Below are 20,420 nucleotides of genomic sequence, written 5' to 3'. Positions count from 1 at the left end.
TGTGTTTGTGTTTTTGTACACCTACACATTGGCCTGAAACCATCAAGTAGCATCCAACAAGGCTCATAACGAAATCTTCCCATGTTAATGAGTACATTGGAAAAAGGGGAGAATCTGCAAAGAAGAGAAGGAAAAAATCGTTTGGTCAAAAGGAATGAACCCTTGGGCTTTATGTTCAAAGGAATGAAACTTAACAAGGTGGAAGCTTAAACTGGTTTTGGCTTTAACTGTTTCAAGCACCCTTAGTGTTTTGGGGGCTGAGAGGAGTGTGGAGTGATAGGCCATCCCCTCCCAGTATAATCTCAACACTTCATCTGATGCTTTCCTGGGATAGAAGTGGAGCTGTCTCTACTTCAACAGTATACAAGAGGTTTTTGAGAATATTGAAATCTGATTTAGTAATATTGATGCAGTGATTGCCCGCAGTTTTGCCTTGGACTTGTGAGTACTTGAAATATTCTTCACAGAAATCCATCCATCTCTGTCTCTACAAACTCAGGAAACCAACAAAAACAAGGGTTTGGTGGTTGGGGTTTTTTTTCAGTTGTGTATTAGAACAAAGTAGTAGATGACTCCAAGGGTGAGCTTATCTCAGCTGAGAGGTGGTGTCTTTTCAAAAAAGCCCACTAACTGATCACATCCAGTGATTCAGTTTTTTCTTACTCGGAGTATACAAGGGCTAATGGCACAAAGGAACATACTGGCCAATATGACTTCACGTGGAAATGTATCAGTTCTTTTCAAGACATCTAGCAGCATAGGGATGAACACAAATTTAACACTACGTGAACTTGTACTCTGATTTTACTCAGACATTCTATTGCATGTTACAGTAATGGCACGTGTACTTTGCATCACTTGGTAAACAAGCAAATATTAAGCTAATGTTAATGGAAATTCCTTGTCAAGATTAGGAGCTCTGGCAAATGAGCTTTGGCATACTGGGGTTGGATGAGGTAAGGGGTTACTGCCTCTAATAGTGTGGCCACTGTTTTATGGGAGGTTAATGCCCACGTAGGCTTGGTAGCAGCAGTGAAGGTTATGATGGTGTCTTGGCTAGAAAGGCATCCACCCTTTCTACAGTGAAGCCTTCATGCTATCCAAATACAAATGAGCCTTCTCAAAAGTGGAGGAGTACTCCAGCATCTAATTTGTAAGACTTGAGCATCATTATCCTGTGATGTCCATCCAGAAACATGGTGGAGAAATTATTCATGCAAAGGCCCCTATGGGGCATGAGGTGTTGTGCTTTCTTGTGAGACGAGAACCCCTTGATATTACTGCTTCCCAGAAAGAGAAAAATGTCTGAAAGTATCTTTTTCTTTTTTTATCTTTTTGGTTTTTTTACTTCTCCCCTCCCCCTTTTTTCTCTAGTTGCCATACTGAGTAACTGGCTTCTAGTCTGATAGTGTTTTAGGTGACTAGAATAACAGTCTGTCTCTTTCCGCAGTGGCTGCAGACAATCTGGCAGCAATCACTGTTACTTTTTAATATTTCTGGTTATTTTGAGATATCCTCCAAATGTCTCAAAGAAGGCTTGGAACGCTGAAGGGGAACAAGATTTTTTTTTAAAAAAAAAAAAAAAAATTATTATTCAGGAATAGCAGCATTAGGAGGAAACTGAAATTCAGCATGCCACTGTTTGTTTTTGCAGTGGCCATCACCCTGATTGCCAGCTCTGACAATATTTTCACAGAAAGGGTAACGAAATAGATGGTATTTGTTCTTTATAATAACTCTTTCAGTAGAATGTCAGGACCTGCATCTAAATGAATATATTCACATTTTCATGTTCCCATTTTTTAAAGTTTCCCCTCCCAACTTCCTGAAACTATTTCATACAGACTTGGTAACTTAAAATTGGGGTTCATGTAGTGGATAATGTCACATTTCAAAGCTAATCTGTAGAGACCTAGCTGTGTGAACCTATAAAAGCTAGATATGATTTTTTTTATGTATTAAGTGTTTGTTTAGTTTAAATATGTCTGTGTCTTTTTTGATCAGCCTGAGCAATTTGCATGCTATGCAGCAGTCATCTTCGATACTTTATTAAATATCTGTCAATTATAAATATCAAGGTTTTACATTAATGTCAAGATAGTACATCAAAAATTCATGGAATATGTGACTTTTTTCAAGGGTATTTAATACTTAATGCATTTGTGTCATTTTTCTTTCTAGATATATTGACAGGTTTTATTAAGTGTTTGTTAGGGAGATTTCATTTTTACCAAGGGACTATAAAGAGAAGCTGCATACTAAATCAATTTTTTAATCAGAATATTGTTCTTTTTTGTGTGTTTTCAGATTCTTGTAATCTATAGGGGTTTTAAGTTACATAATAAAATAGTCCAAGTCAGAAATAAAATATGCTGACGTATCTTAACTTTAAAATAGCTACTAGAATATTGTACTGCAGAATGTTATAAATATGGTAATTGTGTACACTGGGGTTTTATTCTGCCTGGTGTCTTTTAAGACCATATATTTTGTCCTTTATTGTAATTTACTAGTGGTTTTGTGTGAATTATGTCTGGACGGTCTCCATATAGCGGCAGTCTCTAAGTTTCACAGATTTACAAATGAGGAGCATTACGGAGTGTTTGGTGGCATCCCGAATCTTGGCCCATGGGTTGCGTGTTTAACCTGCTCATTACGGCGGACTACTTACGTCAAATAAGCAATTAACCAGGCTGCAATCTGCTGAGTTATAACAGATCTTTTCTGAGGGAGGAGGACAATGGCAACGTGTATATATCGTGCTTCCTATAGGTATTTGCCCCCTGTTGGGGTTGAGCACGTTGGTGGGCGCTGCCCACGTACTGCTCGGGCAGTGAAAACCACATCTGCGCCCTTCAGCCGACGGTAGCCTCAGTCGTGCCGCTTTACTCGCAGTGCATTGTGAACACAGCGATTGTCGTTTGCAAAATAATTTGGAAAGCGGCTGGTTGCGAGGAGGGAGAGAGCAGAAGAGCGCAGAGGGCAGCAGACAGGGGTTATCCGTTGGCATACCTGGGGTCTTGCTCCTGCGATAAACTTGCCGGACCCCCCGTTTGAACTAAGGCAAACGTGCCCGTGCGCTAAAGGCGACTTATCCAAAACTAGGCGCTCAGAGTGTGGGAATAACATCCGAGGGCCGCTGCGGAGCCGCTTCGCTTTCACGCCTTGCCCCCCCCCCGAGCCGGGGCGCAGGGCGGGGGGGCCGGCGCGGCTGGGCCCGCACCGCGGCGGCGGCGCCGGCAGGGGGCAGTGCGGGGCCGTGCGGGGCCGAGGCGGGGGGCGCTTTCGGCCGGTGCGGCACGCTGTCCGCCAGGCAGCGGGCGGGGGCGCTGGGGGTGCGGGACCCGGGCGGCTCCGCTCCTGGGAAGCGCCTGCCTTGCGGCCTCGGGTGTCCCGACCCTCCGCAGCCGACGGCCGCGCAGCAGATGAGGACACCATGGTGTTCAAAGTGAAGCTGGTGGGCTCGTACGTGTCGCTGCTGGCGCTGGCTTCCGCTGCTCGGCTTATCGAGCCGCTGTAAAGATAGGCTTAACGCGAGCAATAAAAGTTGAAATTAAAGCGGCATAAAGGAATGATATTAAGGTGGTATTTGGATTTAAGATTGTTATTTCCAGCCGAAGGCAGCGCTGCGGCGTTGGCCGGGGGAGCGGAGCCGGGAGCGCCGTGCTGCAGCGGGGGTCGCTCGGGCTGCCGGGGCCGGTCTACCGAGACGGAGGGGAAGGAGCCCCGCGACACGGGTTGCAGCCGAGCTCCGGTGGGGGGGTTACCCGGTGACCGTATCATCGGTGTGAAGGGAAATCATATGGAGTGCTTGAAAAAGAAAAAAGAAAAAGTGAGGGAAGGGAGAGGAGGCGCTGGGATTGCGAACTTCTGTCGCGTTCCAGAGAAAGCTCATCCAAAGGGTTAACCGGAGGGGCTGAGGGAGAGCGGGCACCTGGGACCTCACACCCCATTGGCAGTCTTTTGTAATATATAATTTGCCTAAAATTGCGCACTGAGCACAAGCTTTTGTTTTCTAATTGATTTACGGTTTGAGCCACTTTTACCTCATCCCCTACTGTCCTGCACACGGTGCCAGCAAGTACATTACGGTGAGAAATGATAAATTACCATGCACTTGTGATGCTAATGCATCAAGAGTAAAAAACTGCATACTACATGGAGCTTCATGCATTAAGAGTGCCGCAAAGATAGAGCTATGCAAAAAATCATTTGTATCTTCTGAAATAACCGTTTGATCATTTACTTCAATTCGTCTCTGAGACATAATTGAACCTGAAGATTAAAATTTATGCTATTATGGCTTTCCATTTGTGAATTGGAACCCAGTTCTAAAGAACGTGTGTGAGTGTGGGCTTAAAGCTGCCTGTATTTTTGGAGCTTTTAATAAGTTGATTGATCAGAAAAGTAACAGGTATTACAGCTTCTTAATGCCTTGTTAAAACCTAAATATTTTGCTTGTTAATTACAACTACAGTATGCATTCTCAAAGGCATTGCAGTGCTTTTAGATAGGAGCATGTGTAGATGGGTTGATGTAGATACTAAGCAGCATTTCTCACCAAAACTATTTAAACATGTTAATCTGTTTTTATTTCAGAGGTATAGTGCAGCTTTTATGGAGTAACAACTTTACAGGTATCGAGGAAGAATGAAATCTTGTATAATTTTTCTTGCACTTGTGAAATACCTTACTGGTATCCCAGAGAAAAGGAAAATGTGGAAGTTGGTGAAACCTAATGTATGCTTATTGTCTGGTATCTGTCCCCCACCCTGCATCAAGGGCTGGATTTTTTTTTTACCTTCACATATGCAGTCCACCTTAAATTTTTTATTTTTGTACGATGTCTGTGGGTTCCAGTCTTGAAATATGAAGAAACAGATTTATGGCGGCTGCTGGGCACAACAAATTAAGTTGACAGTGATGTATGAGAGCATAATAGCATGATGATCCCTCTGTAGCACGGCTGGACGCCTCCTGCTTCATTTGGCTCTTGTTAGGATCTGTTAGGCAGCTAAATAATGAAATTCTGCTGACTGATTTCTGATTTCTCTTTTCTTTTTCTTTTCACCTTTTCTGAAACTTGCATTTCCCAGACCCATCCTAATGCCAGCAAACTGCCCTTAAAGGATTCTTTCACTTATGATGACTACAGGTTGGTCTGTCTTTTAATACTATTTTTATATATATATATATATATACACATACATGTACATAAACATAAATAAGCTGTGGGCCCCTAGAAATGCTTCATTGGTGGGGAAGCCCTGCTGTTACTGAAATATTAAATGTAGGATTTGATACTAATACACTTTCTTAATGAAGAAGAAGGTAAAATAAATATGCAGATTTTAATTGTTACAAAGGAATAGTCATTATGAGCCATAATTTAGCCAACTGGCACGCATAGTCTGAGATTAGTAAGGTAATCCATTGTTTCTTAAGAAAATAATTCAGCTGAAAGTGCAGGAGGTTGGGGTTTGGGTTTGGGGATTTTTTGTAATTTCTTCTTTTATAAACGGCTTTACCAGCAAATAGTAGTAAGAACTAGTATTTATAGTGGCTGTTGGTCAAGGAGAGCTTGAGAACTTCAGTTGTACATGTGAGGTATGAGTCACTTGAAGGTGCTATAGGGGGTGATAAAAATATGAATAATTAAGATAATGAGAGCTTTAATTCTGTTAAGTGATTAAAATAACCTGAATAAAAGGCATTCATGAGGTCTTGCAGGGATTTTTTTTTTTTTAGCCTAGTTGTACTTTTGGGCAAGTCTATGAAAGCGGGATTTCCAGAGCATGCCTCCTTCACTTATAGGGTCACCGAGGAACACACCAACTTAGGTGTGAAGTGGTCTAAAATTTTGCAGATAAATTACTATTAAAAATAAACATACTGCTATTACGTTTCAGTCAGTGTTTGTATATCAAAATTATCCACAATTTTAACTTGCTTTTTAGAATTAAGTAGCTTTCAATTTGATGGTAACTTTCTTAGCAATCTGTAGTCCTTCTGAAAAAATTCTTCTGAAAGCTTAATACTGTATATTAAATACTCGTTAGTAGTGGATTCTGTGGGAGTTAAAATTATTTTGACCTTCTTCTGGTGGTATTCTTCCCCCCCCCCCCCCCTCAAAAAACCACAACAGATATATGTATGAAGGCCAGAACACAGTGAAACTAAGATATTTTTTTTCCCATCATGCATTTAATATTAATTTTTCTGAACTAAAATAAAAGTGAAATTTTAGAAAATACTAGAAAAGCTTTTCTGAAGATTCTTATGTTTGAATAGTTAGCCTGTAGGCTGTTTGCTCAACCTGTTGTAGGAGGGTTTTGAATGCTGTTGGTGTGCTACACTGTGACACTTTCTTTGTTCTTTTTACCTATGTATCTGTTCAGAGTATTGGGGCTTTTTTTTTTTTCTTTTTAGTCTGTTAAGCAGAAAATATAGCCATACTGATCTAAGCCAAAAGTTCGCAGACTGAAGAGCAGAGTTTACCAGAATATCATGCAAGTGTCAGGTTATGACACCGGCTTCCAGTTCATGCAGCACGTCAGCTTTTTAGGGAGTGAGGAGCAGAAATATGTCCTGGCTCTTACAAGAGTCTGCACATAGATGAGAGGTACTGCTGTCAAGCAGTAGCTGTGAACTGCTTTGAAGCTTGCAGGAATAGCTGACCCCAGGTCCAGGATGTGTGGTTAGAGGTATGTGTGCAGTGAAGGGATGGGGAAGCAGGAGGTGGCATGGGGGTGGGTCCTGATTAAGGTAATAGAAGGTATGAAGGCTCTGTTGCAAAAAGCGCAGAAGAGGGGTGGGACTGCCATCCCAATTTGGAGATTGGTCTATTTGTAAGTTTTGGAAACAGGAGCTGCTACTTCTCCTGCAAGTTGTAATGCCTTCTGCTGTGTGATGTTCAAGAAAACGGAGTTCGGAAACTCCCAGCCTAAATGATTGCTTCGGGTTGGATTACAGCCAGTCATATTTTGACAATTTGAATGTTGACCACGTAATGTTTTTAATTTTTGTAGATGGGCCGTTTCCTCTGTTATGACACGGCAGAACCAGATTCCAACAGAAGATGGTTCCAGAGTTACATTGGCTCTAATACCTTTATGGGACATGTGTAATCATACTAATGGATTGGTAAGGATTTCTTCAGTGTTGCTGAAAGGCTTTAGGGCTTAAGTATTAAGCCTTTCAACTGCCATAGAACAGTTTAATAACACTTTTCATTATGCTTCTTAACATAGGGGTTTTATCTTCCCAAGCGACTCTAAAAAAACTAATATCTGAAAGAAAGTTTTGTCAGTTTCTTAAACATCTTATGATAGCTTTTTCAGGGGGAACTTTCTTCATCTTCAGGGAGAACTTTCTTCACCTAGAGAAAACTTCAGAAGTGATTGGATGCTTGCATATCTCCTATACATGTAATGCACCTTTAAAAGTTTTCAGTTACATGATACCTTTTTTCCAGCCAAGTCTGAATATTTTTCTGATATGGAGTTTCATTTCTGACAGGCTGAAAAAGATTCACAGGACTGGATAGATGTGTTCTGAGAATAGCAAAGCAGACAATGACGGAGGTTGCCTCTTGTAGCTACCACAAGGGAAAGTGGTTAGAAATTTGCAACTAAGAAATACTGCCTGCTCTCCTAACCATGCCCAAAGAGCCTTGTTATGGAGACAGAAACAACAAGAACAAAGCCTGGTTCAACAAAAACAGTACATCTGTTAGTACATCAAAGAAACAAAATGCAAAAATACTACTTTAGGGCATATTAAACATTTAAAAGGCGACATATGTGTATAGAAAGTCAGACCTGCTGACATTTTGGCTTACATGAGCTAATTCAGAGGATGAGGTCTTGATTTCATTAACAGGCTAGTTAATGTTGAAGTGAGGAAATGGAAATCTCTAAGAGGATGGTTTATCAATGTTGTTTAGCCATTCTCAGGTACACTTCAGAATTCATACTCCAAGTGTGTTTCCAGTAGATAGTATTACTTATCGTAGACAGTGGATATGACCATGCTATTCAAGCAATCTGGTTCTTTTGTGGGAGAGTAGACCTGAGTGTTAGGAGAGCAGCATGTGTTAGTATTGTTGGTATAAGAAAAGCCTGGTTTAAAAGAACAAATTTTAAAGCAGGTTGGTTTTCACTTGACATTTAGCTGATTTATTGTTACTGTGACTGTACCAAATACAGCATGGTAGGCTAGGCTACAAAGTTGCAAGTGTTTGGAGGTTTTTATGTATTTCTTTTTCCTTATTAAAAGGTGATTACTTGTTGCTCTTTAACACTGATTCTTGTCTTTTGCTATTTGTTATGCAATCTCATAATTTCGATTTAGCAATAAAGCTTGTAAAAGAGTCTCCAGTATAAAGAAAATTGGTTAAAAATCAGAAATATATATTTTTGTAATAGAAGTCTTAGCTGCAAGCATAAGTACTTCCTGTACCCTCTTCCTGCTGGGCATCTCTTTCGGATGCTTTTGCAGAGACTTGTCTGTATTCATTAGACAACTCTTAATGAATACCTTCAAAGTTGTGATTAGAGGAAAGAGGAAGAGAATTAAGGTTCTAGGAGGGAAAAACTTAAGTAGTCTATATTAAAAGAGCAGTAGTTATGTTGTTTTAATCATTCAAGCTTCTATTTAAATTGATAAAGTAATTTTTATTTTTATTATGCTGTTTAACAATGGGTTTGATATGGAGCCAGCCTCTGGAGCTAAACCTGCTAATGCAGTAGTATATCAGGGTTGAAAGCATTTTTTTATGCTGAAGAGTATCCTAAAGGGGTGGGGGGTGCGCTTATATATTTTGTATGTATATACAGACTTCGCTCATTTGTTTCATAGTTCTACAGAAAATAGATCAAATGGTTATAGATTTAGGAAGGATAAACAACTGTAATATTGATGATGGGCTAAGAAAAGCTACTAAGCCTATTTTTGTCATGTGCTAGTTTCCTTGTACTGTTAGAAATAGGGGGAAAAAACTGCTAAGGTAACTGTAAGCTGCTAAGATAACTGTAAGCTGTCTGTGTGGTAGTTTATATTACTGCAAAGTGAGATGAGGGTGGGTTCTTCTCGAATCATCGCACATCCCTTTAAAATACATCAAGGGAATTGTTCTTCACTGCAGGAAAGTAAGAAACAAAAGATGGCGTTGTATGCACCCCTCTAGTCTATTCCAAACATAGTGCTGAAATACTTCTGGAGTCAATCAGCTACTATGTATCGCTGTTCTTGTTTTTTTCCGCAAGACCCGTTTCCATGAGCTAGATAATAAAATGCTCGTTGGGTTTTAACTGAAGCTAGGTCCATCCAGCTTTTTCTTGCTTCTGACACTATTAATTAGATCAACCTGCCTCTAAGAACTATATCAAAATGGTTGTCTTCATGCATTTCTCATTGTTATTCTTTAGTAGGATTGTATTTTGACAGTCAGAGGTTGATTACCAGTTCTGGCAGAGCTTTGAATAAGCTACATTCTGCCTGTTGGGCTGGGTCCATCCTTAATCACTGACCAAGCAGACTATTGCATGCTTTATACACAACTTGAAATTCATGTATCAGTCTGCTTCAGAAATAAAACTGAAGGGATGCAATTTGTCAGCTATCATGTGGGAAGAGAAGTAAACACCCTGTTAATTCTCTTACGTGACTGCTATTAAAAGAAAGAGGAAATAAGAGTCTAGTGCTCCATTATGCTTTATAGAAGAGCCTTTCAGAAGCGCTGCTGGTTTGTCTGTTGGTATTTAAAAAAAAAAAAAACACCAAAGGCAAGAATAAAAAATAATCCAAAAAATGAGCAGTACTCTAGTGAAGCATGCTTAAACTGACAGAATCCTCCTCTTAATGTACTGGAATTTCCCCAGTCCTTGAAAGCCTCCTGTTCCACAGGCATTTCAAGAGACTACAATGGACTTTTCATGTTTGGAAGTATTTCACTGAGTTCATACGCTAAGAAAATTTCAGGACAGGTCAAGTGCTTGTCAAGAGTTCCCTTTTTTTGAATAGAAAGTTACAGTTTTTCAGAAGATGACTGTATTTGAACTTGGAAGTTCAAATAAAGAACATTTATCATAGCGAAGGTAAATCCTCTAGCACTTGTAACCTGCAATTCAGGGTTAGGTAACCTTCTAAACGAGAGATCTTAATTAAAAATTGTTCAGTCTAGCATAGTAAATGTACAGGAATTTCTGTGTTCAACTACTACAGCCTGTGTTTTGCAGTAGGCCGTACTGCAGGACTCTCATGTTCTTTTCAGATCTCAACGTACCACAAACACATTAATAGACCCAAGGTGGTGGCATCCACATGCAGAGCAGTTCTGCAGGCCTCCACAGGGCCAGGCTGCCGTGTTGGATTTGCTGGATTGGAGACAGGTTCCCCATGCTCACTTTGAAAGCACTGTTTTGGCTGACAAATGCACGCTTGATGGTGCAAGCAGCACAACACTGTTAACATAGAAACCATCAACCAAGTCTTCAAAATAATCCATGGACTTCTGTCTTTGGACAAACTGCATCCAAGATGGGAATCAGGATATACTGCAACTCACATGTCAGCTTACAAAACAGTATGTTTTAATTTACAAGGGATGAGAGAGAGTCTTCAGCTTCTTCTAGGTTTTTCCCCAGGCCCAGAGCTTATTATTCCCTAAGCTAGCTCTGTCAGTACTGAATTCAGAATACCTACCATAAAAGTTGCTTCCTGATTGTTCAGCAGCTTATGTTCCATCCTATGGCTGCCTCTGCGCCGGCATCTTTGGTAATACTATTCAAGAACAAGCTGTTTGTCATTTTATGAAAGTATTACAATTTTTGATAGCTTCACTTGTTAGTGTGACCCCTTTACAGTTTTGTAATTTTTTTGGAGAAGTACAGGTTGGTTAGAAGAGTTTATCCTCCTCCATTGCCTGCTACCATCAAAAAAATCCTTTTAGCATTTTAAGAGTGTTACCTAACTTTTAGATAAAGGGATTATTTGCAAGCAAATTATAATTCTCTGAAGATTGTATCCCCTAAAGATCCACAGTTCTATAATCCTTTTTCATTGAGAGATCAAATATGTTGGCAGCTGAAGGATAAAGCACAGCATATAGAGCTGTCAGTGCCTTGCTCCGTTGGGTCTCATGGGAGTGACTGAAAGCTCCAGAACTTTTTAACAAGCTGCTGGCTTTAGCACGGGACTGTCTGTGGTCTATGGAGGGTACTTTCCTCAGAGCCTTCTGTTCACTTCAGGTAAGTTATTTCCTCCATTAGATTTCTTTAATGCAGAGGTATTTTTGAAACGAGACTGCTCAGAAATCATAAAACTATCACTACCAGCTATATTATATTGTATAGAGAGAAATGTATGCAATTGCTATTGTTAATACCTATTTCCCATAGGACAATGTTTGTCAATGGCAGGAGAGAGAAATACAAAATGCTAAAGGTGCTTTTGTTACTCTTCCCTTGGATAGATCACCACAGGCTACAATTTAGAAGATGACCGGTGTGAATGTGTAGCGCTTCAGGATTTCAAGGCTGGAGAACAGGTAATGTGAAGTTATCTACATAATTATTCTTTAATTAAGTTTTGTGGACACCTGGCAACTCCCTACAAAATTTTAATACCAGAGTGGTATGGATTAAGCCCTGCTACGTGTGAATTTTATTATGCTGAGCTAATTTTCTGTGAAAATGCTACCAAACCAAGTAAATGTGTGTTTTTCAGAATAAAATATTTTCTATCACTTGATAGATAGCAGCTTTAGGAGAGTTTTGGCTCCTCATATTTTAGAGAAGTAGTTGAAATATTTAATCATTGGTAAATGCACTTACACAGACGTTAAGTTTGGTATTCTGGATGAGATTAATAAAAGGCCATAATATCCAAACGTCCAAAGATAAACGTAATTTAGATTTGGGGTGTCACTTTATCTGCAATAGCAGATTGTAGAGTCTTTCTTACCAGTGTTGTTAGTTTGTATTTCTTGTTAGTCTTCATTTAACAAGAGGTTAAAGGCAGTATGTTTGCAAGTCATTTTACACATGTTGTTATTCCCATGTTTAGTGAAAATTAGAAAGGACCTAAAAATATACACCCTCCCTTTCACACAGGCATGCATACATGTACGCACCCCTTCATCCTGCAACAGAAAGTACCACGGGAGATCTTGCAAAGATGCATGGAATAGTCCAGAATCCAGTATTTTGTTCAGAACTGCTAAGAAACAGAAATGGGCGTTAAAACTAGTGATGCATTGAAGACAGTGGTTCCAGCAGTGTAGGAAATCTCTGCTAGGAGGGTTCCTGTGCTGTGTCAGCAGCCAGCCTAAACCCTCAAGTGTAGTAGCACTCCGCTTTTCCTGCTGCTTGTGCAACTGCATTCAGCATGCCCAGAAAAAGAGTTTGTCTATGAAACATCCCAAAATGTTTTGTAACTCAGTCTCTGAGTTTAGTGTATTATTTTGCGAGCCTTACACTTGATAATATTTTGATTTTCTTTTTTATTATGTATTGTTACCTTCTTTTTTAACAAAGACGTATACCTGAAGAATTTTTTTTTAAGTGTGTCTTTCCAGTGGTATATTTATCCTCATTGCTATGCTGGGGTTTACAGTGATTGTATGTTTTTTTTGTTGCTTTTAGAATTTGTTATGGTAGTCAAATATTTGCTGTTTTTTCCAATACCGGTATGATGAGTTAAAAGGGGTCCACAGTTTTTCCAGAAGTGATCCAATTTGTAATTTTCCACAGCTGGCAATGGATGTGTCATATAGCTGTTCTGGCTGCTTTCTCCATTTTAATTATAGAGGCTTCCACTATTTCAGTTTTATTAAAATAAACTACTAAAGTAGTTTCACTTTGTCTGCTATTTATCGGACTTTTTTTTTTATTATTTCTGTGCAAACTTTAACTGTTTATTGACATCATTAAAGTGCTTTAATTAAATAATGCTTCACTCTTTTAATATACTCTGCAGATGTTATTTCTTACAGTTTCAGCAGGAAGAGTGTATGATCCCTGCTTTTACTACTAAAAAATGTGAGGCAGCAGCAGTCCATAGAATCTATCAAACACTGGCCTTGAATAAAACAACTCTCTCATTTTGTTTAATTGGCTTTTTTGTAAAACAGTTTTAGAGTGTGAGAGTGTATTGTGTAATCTACACATTAAATGTGACTTTTAGTTTAGTATGAGATGTATCACAGTAGTTTTCAAACTTGAGAGGGTTAGCAACACTCTCCTTAACCACTGCCTTAACATACCCAGGCAGGTCACTTGTTCATTGTATGAGTGTGTTAGTACAATGTTTACAATAATTTAATATCACGCTTAAGCATTTAGTGCTTAACATAAATAGTTCTAATCTAAAATTGAAACCAAAGAAAGTAAATGGCATCATTACTGTAGCTGAGCCCTTAACAGAACACTCTGTCTCTGCTAGCTGGAGAGGAGTAGAAGCTTACAGGTATCCAGAGCGTTGCTGTACCCTGAGGTTAAGAACTTCTGTAACTGTTGAAACTTTTTTTTCCTCACAATTCCGTTATCAAACAAAAGGGGAAAATATCCTCTTGATGCGGGAGAAGACAATTGCTACTCTGACCTCTTGTCCCACGTACTTCATACAGCCTAGCCCCCAGTTAAACCCTTTTTGCATCTTTTTTAATGGGAATTACAGAACCTGTATGCTTTAGATAAAGAGTTCAGAGTATAACACAAAAACAAATACCAGTTGAACACAGATCAGATCTCTCTGTATGATATACTTTGGTATATTCACACCTTAAGGTAACATTAAAACAAAAGCAAAGCTGATCCCTCAGCAGTGTAGACTCCTCTTTTGGGTGGGTATTGGGGGGTGGGGTGGGGGAATAACCCCAGAAACACCATTTCTGTTAATGGGCCTTCCTTGTCTCAGATTTTTTTTTAGCATTTAAAAGGCATAGGATCTTTGAAAGCTTATTTCCAGATACTGGTGTTTTATGACAGTGTGAGAAAATAAAGCATTTTTATTTTAAAGTATAGAATAAGAACCTCTTCTCTCCTTTCAAAGTGTCTCAGTTACATGGATATGTTTACATCTACCTCTAAGGTATATTGCCATACTATATACAGCATTTGAGTCGATACCAGAAAACAAAGCATGTTTCTTTATATAACCAAATATACCTTCTACTCAGAATAGTAACTCTTTCAGGAAATAACTTTCAAATTATGTCAGTTTTGTGAGCTGATCTTAAGCTTTTTTCCTGTCCCTTCACTTCTCTTTTCATCCTTCTAGATTTACATTTTTTATGGCACCCGGTCAAACGCTGAATTTGTGATCCACAGTGGTTTTTTCTTTGATAATAATTCACATGACAGAGTGAAAATAAAGCTTGGCGTGAGTAAAAGTGACAGGCTGTATGCTATGAAGGCAGAGGTCTTAGCTCGTGCTGGTATCCCAACGTAAGTAAAACACAGTGCCATGGGTTTTTTAAAACATTTCCAAAGTATATAGTGTCCAGTAGAGCATATATAAAGCTGTTTATGATAGTTTTCTTCGATGTAATATTTCTCCTGTTTGTATAGCAAATTAAAGTTACTGTAATAATATTTGCAGAAGTTCTCTGAGCTATATTATCATCTAATTTGGACCATATATAAGGAAAAAAGCCTTTGCTTTAATAACCATTTGAACAAAAACAGGGCAAGGATTAATCCGAAGCAATCTGTGGTTTTTCTTTCTTTCCTATCCCTTGCAGACATACTATGATGCTCAGTATGTGAACCACGGCGTTTTCCTTTAGTCTTTTCAGTCCAGAAGGTACTGTTAGGAGCAGCAGACGTGAAACTTTGTGTTTTCATTAATTTATTGTGAAAGCCATATAAAAATAATTGTAAATGTAGGATTATAGAGGTAATAGTTATTTTCAGATACAGATTAGGGGTTTGAACTAGGGTTACCTAATTTTTTAAAAGTTACTTTTGTAACAGTGCATTTGTGGTATACTTTAAAGTCTGTTACGTTGAAATAGGTTCGAAGGTATGACAATAGAACTTGCACTTACTGTTGTTGTTTGATTGTTTCTTTTATTAGTTCGAGTGTTTTTGCCTTGCACTCCACTGAGCCTCCAATCTCTGCCCAGCTTTTGGCTTTCCTTCGAGTGTTTTGTATGAGTGAAGGTAAGATGTTCTGTAAAGAAAACCTAATTTACATCTGTTGGGGGGGGGGGTGGTGGTGTTTTTCTTTTAATGCAAGAATGTGATAGACATTTATATAAAACGTTAAGCTAGAAGATGGGAAAAGGTGAGGAGCTGAGGTTAAAAAGGGACCTATAAGCTAGTGAGAAACCTAGTCTTTGGCCATGTTGTCTGAGGAAGTGTTTCAGTAACATAGGCCTTTTTGGAACTCCTAAAGCATGAGGCGATGCAATTTTTTATTATTTTTAATCTCCCAGGCTGTTGTGAATGAGAGCGCTTTGGAGCTTATCTTTAGTTTTTAGGTTTTAAAATGGTTCACAGAACAAGATGATGTGAGACCCAGGGGTTTACATGCTTAAAATCATAGCGTATTAGCCATCACTGCTGGAATCATTTAGGTATGGAATTAATATTCTGTATTATAGGAGAAATATGGAAGAGGCATTTCAAAGTTGGGTATTTGCAGTATTTTGGTAATTCATAATCTAAAACCAACTTACGTATTTTCAAATTGTTTTTGTAGTCTTTCTCTTACATTAGGGTTCTTTTGGGGGGGAAAATATGTGTACAGTTAATAAGTATTCACCTAATTTGTGCATGTGAGACTTCTGATTAAATGTTTGTGATAGATGCTTGCTGGTTAGATGCAGTTTTGGAGGTTATAGATGTGACAGTTTTTCATGACAGTGAGAGAATTCCCTTCCAGTTCGGGTGCTGTGCAGATTATGTGGATTTTGATACAAGTAGAATGCTGAAGTTAAGTTTTTGCATGTGCTCTGTTTGCTTTCTTTAACAAAAATACCCCTCTGCCTAATTGAGTGTCACTGCATCCTGTCATCCATCTTTTAGAACTTACTAAGAAATTAGAATAGAATAGTTGAAGGGGGATGTACAACAACCATCTAGTCCAACTGCCTGACCACTTCAGGGAGTAAATTCAAGTAAAGAAAATCTTAGGATGCTGATAAGGGGGTGAATTTTGGCTCAGAGAAAAAGATATAGCTAGTGGACGTTTTAGTTGAATTTCTGATATGCGATTGTGCTCAGTCTTAAATACTGTATAAGAAACCTGTTTATTGAGAAACTACATGCAGGTGGTTTGTAAAGTTTGTGGTATCTGCTTTGTAGGAGTGAAATTCGGTAATTAAAAGATTAATGGAATTTCTGTAATGTCAAGGAGCTGATTAAACATCTTCTGCTCTGTGTGAGGTTTGTTTGATGGATGTCTCTTCTGACCAACTGTAAAGAATTTCTGCTACTGAAAAAGATTACCAAAACAATAGGAAAAATACTTCCATTGCTATTTGCACACTCTCTGGCCTGTTCCTTTTATCATCAAAAAGTTCACTGAACTCTTTAAAGAATGGCTCCCTTTTGTTTATCAAGTATTGTACAAAACATTCTGTCTCACTGTCACAGAGTGATGCTGTGTATGAGAGGCTATGATGTATAAAGATTCTTTTTTTCCAAGTGGAGCAAAAGGTCCATTTTCTGCTAACCTCAAGCCTTCCCAGTTGCCTCTTTGAGAAGAATCCTAGAAATAACTAGCATATCTGATAATTCTTATTTGAGGAGAGGGTTTTTTGTTAGCTGCTCAAAGCTATACTATTGCAAATAAATCTTTCTGCAGTTTGTCAACTGACAATGTGAATGATGAGATTGTTTTTTAACAGATTGGTTTTATACTTATTGCAGAAGAGCTGAAGGAACACTTGATAGGCGAGCATGCCATTGACAAAATCTTCACTCTGGGCAACTCTGAGTTTCCCATTAGCTGGGACAATGAAGTTAAACTTTGGACATTCCTAGAAGCCAGAGCATCCCTTCTTTTGAAAACCTATAAAACAACTGTGGAGGTAAAATTATTGTTATACCTAATTTAAATGTCTGAAATGTTCTGTGTTATGGTTGTAGGAAAAGAGATTTTGTCCCCCATCTTGTCTTTACAAACTTTAATCTGAATGTTAGTACATAATTCATTCTTTACTTTTAAAGCATAGAAACAGATTTGCATTATCTAAGGAAAATCAAGTAAGATTACAGAAAAGAAAATTTTGTTAATGTAATTTTGTTAATGTATTTTTTTCTTTGATTCTCCAAGTAGAGGCTACTTGCTTTTTCTGTGCAAGTAAAATGGGGAATCGGTTTCAACTTGTTGTCTATTAGTTGTATTCTCCAGACTGCAAAGAAATGTGCCGCTATAGCAAGCAGATAAGTGAAGCGCCATGTTTCATGTATTTGTGAGGAGAAATTTTGGTTTCTTTATGAATTCCTGACAAATTTCACTGAGACTCCATGCAAACCACCTCGTTCATACGTGTCCATTTGGCTCAGCCTGAAGAGCTAGCATCTCTTATTGTTAACCCATAGAGAGGAAAGTTGATTTGTGTGTGTGTGTGTTGGTTATTACTAACAGACTTGTTTTTTCCTTTTCTAACAGGATGATAAGTCCTTCTTGGAGACCCATAACCTTACTTCACACGCGACAATGGCTATCAAATTGCGTTTAGGTGAAAAAGAGATCTTAGAGAAAGCAGTGAAGAGTGCAGCTGCTAGCCGAGAGTATTATACCAAACAAATGGCAGATGGAGCTCCGCTTCCTAAATATGAAGAGAGTAATATTGCCTTGTTGGAGAACACTGTGGCAGACTCTAGACTCCCTATTGTCTTGAGAAACCTAGAAGATGTGGAAGAGCAAGGGGACTTAAAGATTAGTGAAGCTATTGATGCTGAAGTCACAGAGAATGGGTTTGTAAATGGTGAAAACTCTCTATTTAATGGGACCAAATCAGAAAGTGAAAATCTAAATAAAGAGAAAAGCAACAGAGAGACTGAAGATGCCAAAGAATCTTCTTCGGAAAGTACTGATGAGGTTAAAGAATAGTCCTAAAATTTTACTTACTTGTGAAATTAAATTAGCTGAAGTTTATGAACAGTGCATTTATGTTGGTGTGTTTCTTTGTTAACATTTTTCTTTCAGCAGAGAAAAATGTTTTTGCTGCTTTATATAAAAATGATTTTTTAAGTTATTTAAGAGATTTAGCATCCCTTTTCAATTAAGATTGCCATCTTGCTTTCAGGCAAAAACTGGGGAAAGAGGTGCCTTTGGAAGATTTTGCAGCCCTTTGTTGAACCAAATGTATTTTCTTCCTGGGGAAGAATTAAGCTCTTCTATCTGCTGTGCTTTTGTTGTTCTGTCACTCTGACTACCGAAATTAAAAGCATGCTCTGCCTCCTGCCAAGAAAAGCAGAAGGCAGGACTGACTCGGTATTCAGCATGAAGGTGGGAGAGCAGTACAGCAGAAAACTGGATAAGAGGATCAGAAACTTGGGAGACTGGAGGAAAACCTGTTTAAAATCAGGTATGCCAGTCCAGAAAAAGGTAAGGTGGCAACCTTATGATTGGTAGTTTTAAATGTTGATGAGAATCCAAATTGTATACACTTAAAGTGATCTCTGAAGATTTCAGTTTACTTCGTCTTTTGTTTGCTGCATAAAAATATCTCGTCTTTCTTCTTCAGTCAGTTAGGCTGCTACAATACAACATTCACCGACTTTTAAAGGCTGACTTCCTTTTATTTCCAGGTGGTACCTTTTATTTACAAGGTTGGCAGTGCTGCTGGAGAGTTTGAAAGCAGATAGGCCAAGCCACAGCTTTAAACTGTACTGTTCAAAGTGAGGTCACTTCCCGGCTTCTTCAGGTTTTCACGACTAGCTAGAGATTTTCAAAGCTACACTTTTGACTAAACCATTACTAAAAGGAAAATGTGATTAATATTCCTGTCTGCAACTCCTTCATTTCTGTGTTGTTGGATGTAGCATTGAATGTGACATGGTTACCTGATCTTACTCAACTTTGCCTTTTGGTTAAGATATTAATTGATGCTGTTCTCTTGAAGGAAATGGCAGGCAGGCTAATGTACTTCTGGCCCAAGTCCAGACCACAGCCAGGCCTGCAGTATGCTTTGCCATTTAGATTGTATCTCTGCACATTTCGTGGGATACCTCTGCACGTTAAGCAGTTCTACTGTCTCCAGTAGTTTTGGTCACCCTCACGCTATGTGTGTTAACTTCTGCGTGGAAACAGTACAATCCTAGCACAGTGCAATATCAGAACAAGGGTAGTTCCAAGGCTTGACTTCAAAATTACCTGGGTATTGGGAGGAGAGGAGGGTGGAATATTTGTATTTTGTGGGTGAATGGAGAGAAGTATGACGACTTAATTCTGTTCTCAATATTAAGGACTTTGTCTTTTACCTTTGTATCCTTAAGTTCAAGATAATGGGTAGAATGGACAAGCTTGGGCAATTGTTTAAAGCTCAATAGATATTTCAACCTGCAATCATCCAAGATCAGTTGCAGTAGAATGTCTTTTGGCATATTCATAGTTTTATTATATTTTGCTTCTTTTATACTGCAACTTGGAAAATGTGTTTTTGCATAACTCTTCAGTGCAATACACATAGTAAGTAGTGACTCTTTTCAGGTTGTCATAGCAGTTTTGGTATTCAGCTAGTATCAGTGTGGGGAAAATAGAAAAACTAGTTTTTTAAAAAGTATTTCACGAAGAATGGCACGTTGCCATTGCACCTTGGATATTGCTTCACCACTAACAAGATGCTGAACCAGTATTTTTGTAACTATATGCTGCCTTTGGTAGATTGTTATGAATTGTTGTCTTGACAGTTTAAATGTCATACAAAAGTCATTACATTTTTTTATTAGGACCAATATTCCATTTCTGTTTCTGCCACTTAACATTGCACAACATTGTACTAGATACTATGACGCAATTCTGAAACTAGCCTTCCTTGAAAATTATATCTGTAATTCAGAACTTAAATGCTTTGATTCAATCTGATACACTGTATTTTGTTCCAGTATTTGCTGATCACTATGACTTAGCAAAGCCTGTGGTCACCACAGGACAGAATGTGTGGGTTTTCTTCAATAAAATATAGTTCTACCATGTCTTCCCTAGTGAGTGTATTATACAAACATAACCTCTACCTGCTACCTACTGCTGTATCTTTTGGGGTCTGTGGGGAGAGGAATAACTGTCCAGGTGTGCAGGAAAAGGTTAAAGGAGAAATAGCTGGGGGGGGGGGGGGGGGGGGGGGGGGGGGGGGGGAAGAGGGATTCTAGTAAACAGAAAGGGAAAGTGGTCTATTAAGCGCATGGTCAAATTCTTACTCTTCATCTGTTAGTGTTATTTAGAAAAATATGTTGCGCACAATA

At 38.7% G+C, this 20,420-nt stretch overlaps 1 protein-coding gene across 4 annotated transcripts in view; it reads left to right on the top strand.

Moving 5' to 3' along the window:
• Nucleotides 1-20,155, top strand: part of SETD3 (SET domain containing 3, actin N3(tau)-histidine methyltransferase) — a 63,751-nt gene extending 43,596 nt beyond the window's left edge. For all 4 annotated transcript variants that reach the window (XM_056347203.1, XM_056347200.1, XM_056347201.1 and 1 more), the window contains 7 exons: nucleotides 5,097-5,155; nucleotides 7,029-7,143; nucleotides 11,474-11,548; nucleotides 14,281-14,447; nucleotides 15,079-15,164; nucleotides 16,878-17,038; nucleotides 17,623-20,155. In XM_056347203.1, the coding sequence (XP_056203178.1) occupies nucleotides 5,097-5,155; nucleotides 7,029-7,143; nucleotides 11,474-11,548; nucleotides 14,281-14,447; nucleotides 15,079-15,164; nucleotides 16,878-17,038; nucleotides 17,623-18,066 (1,107 nt within the window). In that variant the 3' untranslated portion in view covers nucleotides 18,067-20,155. The remainder of the gene's footprint in view (nucleotides 1-5,096; nucleotides 5,156-7,028; nucleotides 7,144-11,473; nucleotides 11,549-14,280; nucleotides 14,448-15,078; nucleotides 15,165-16,877; nucleotides 17,039-17,622) is intronic.
• Nucleotides 20,156-20,420: the final 265 nt, after the last annotated feature.

Source organism: Falco biarmicus, chromosome 7, assembly GCF_023638135.1.
Source record: "Falco biarmicus isolate bFalBia1 chromosome 7, bFalBia1.pri, whole genome shotgun sequence".
NCBI lineage: Eukaryota > Metazoa > Chordata > Aves > Falconiformes > Falconidae > Falco > Falco biarmicus.
Note: the sequence above shows the minus strand (reverse complement) of the source record. Positions and strands in the feature narration are given on the sequence as shown.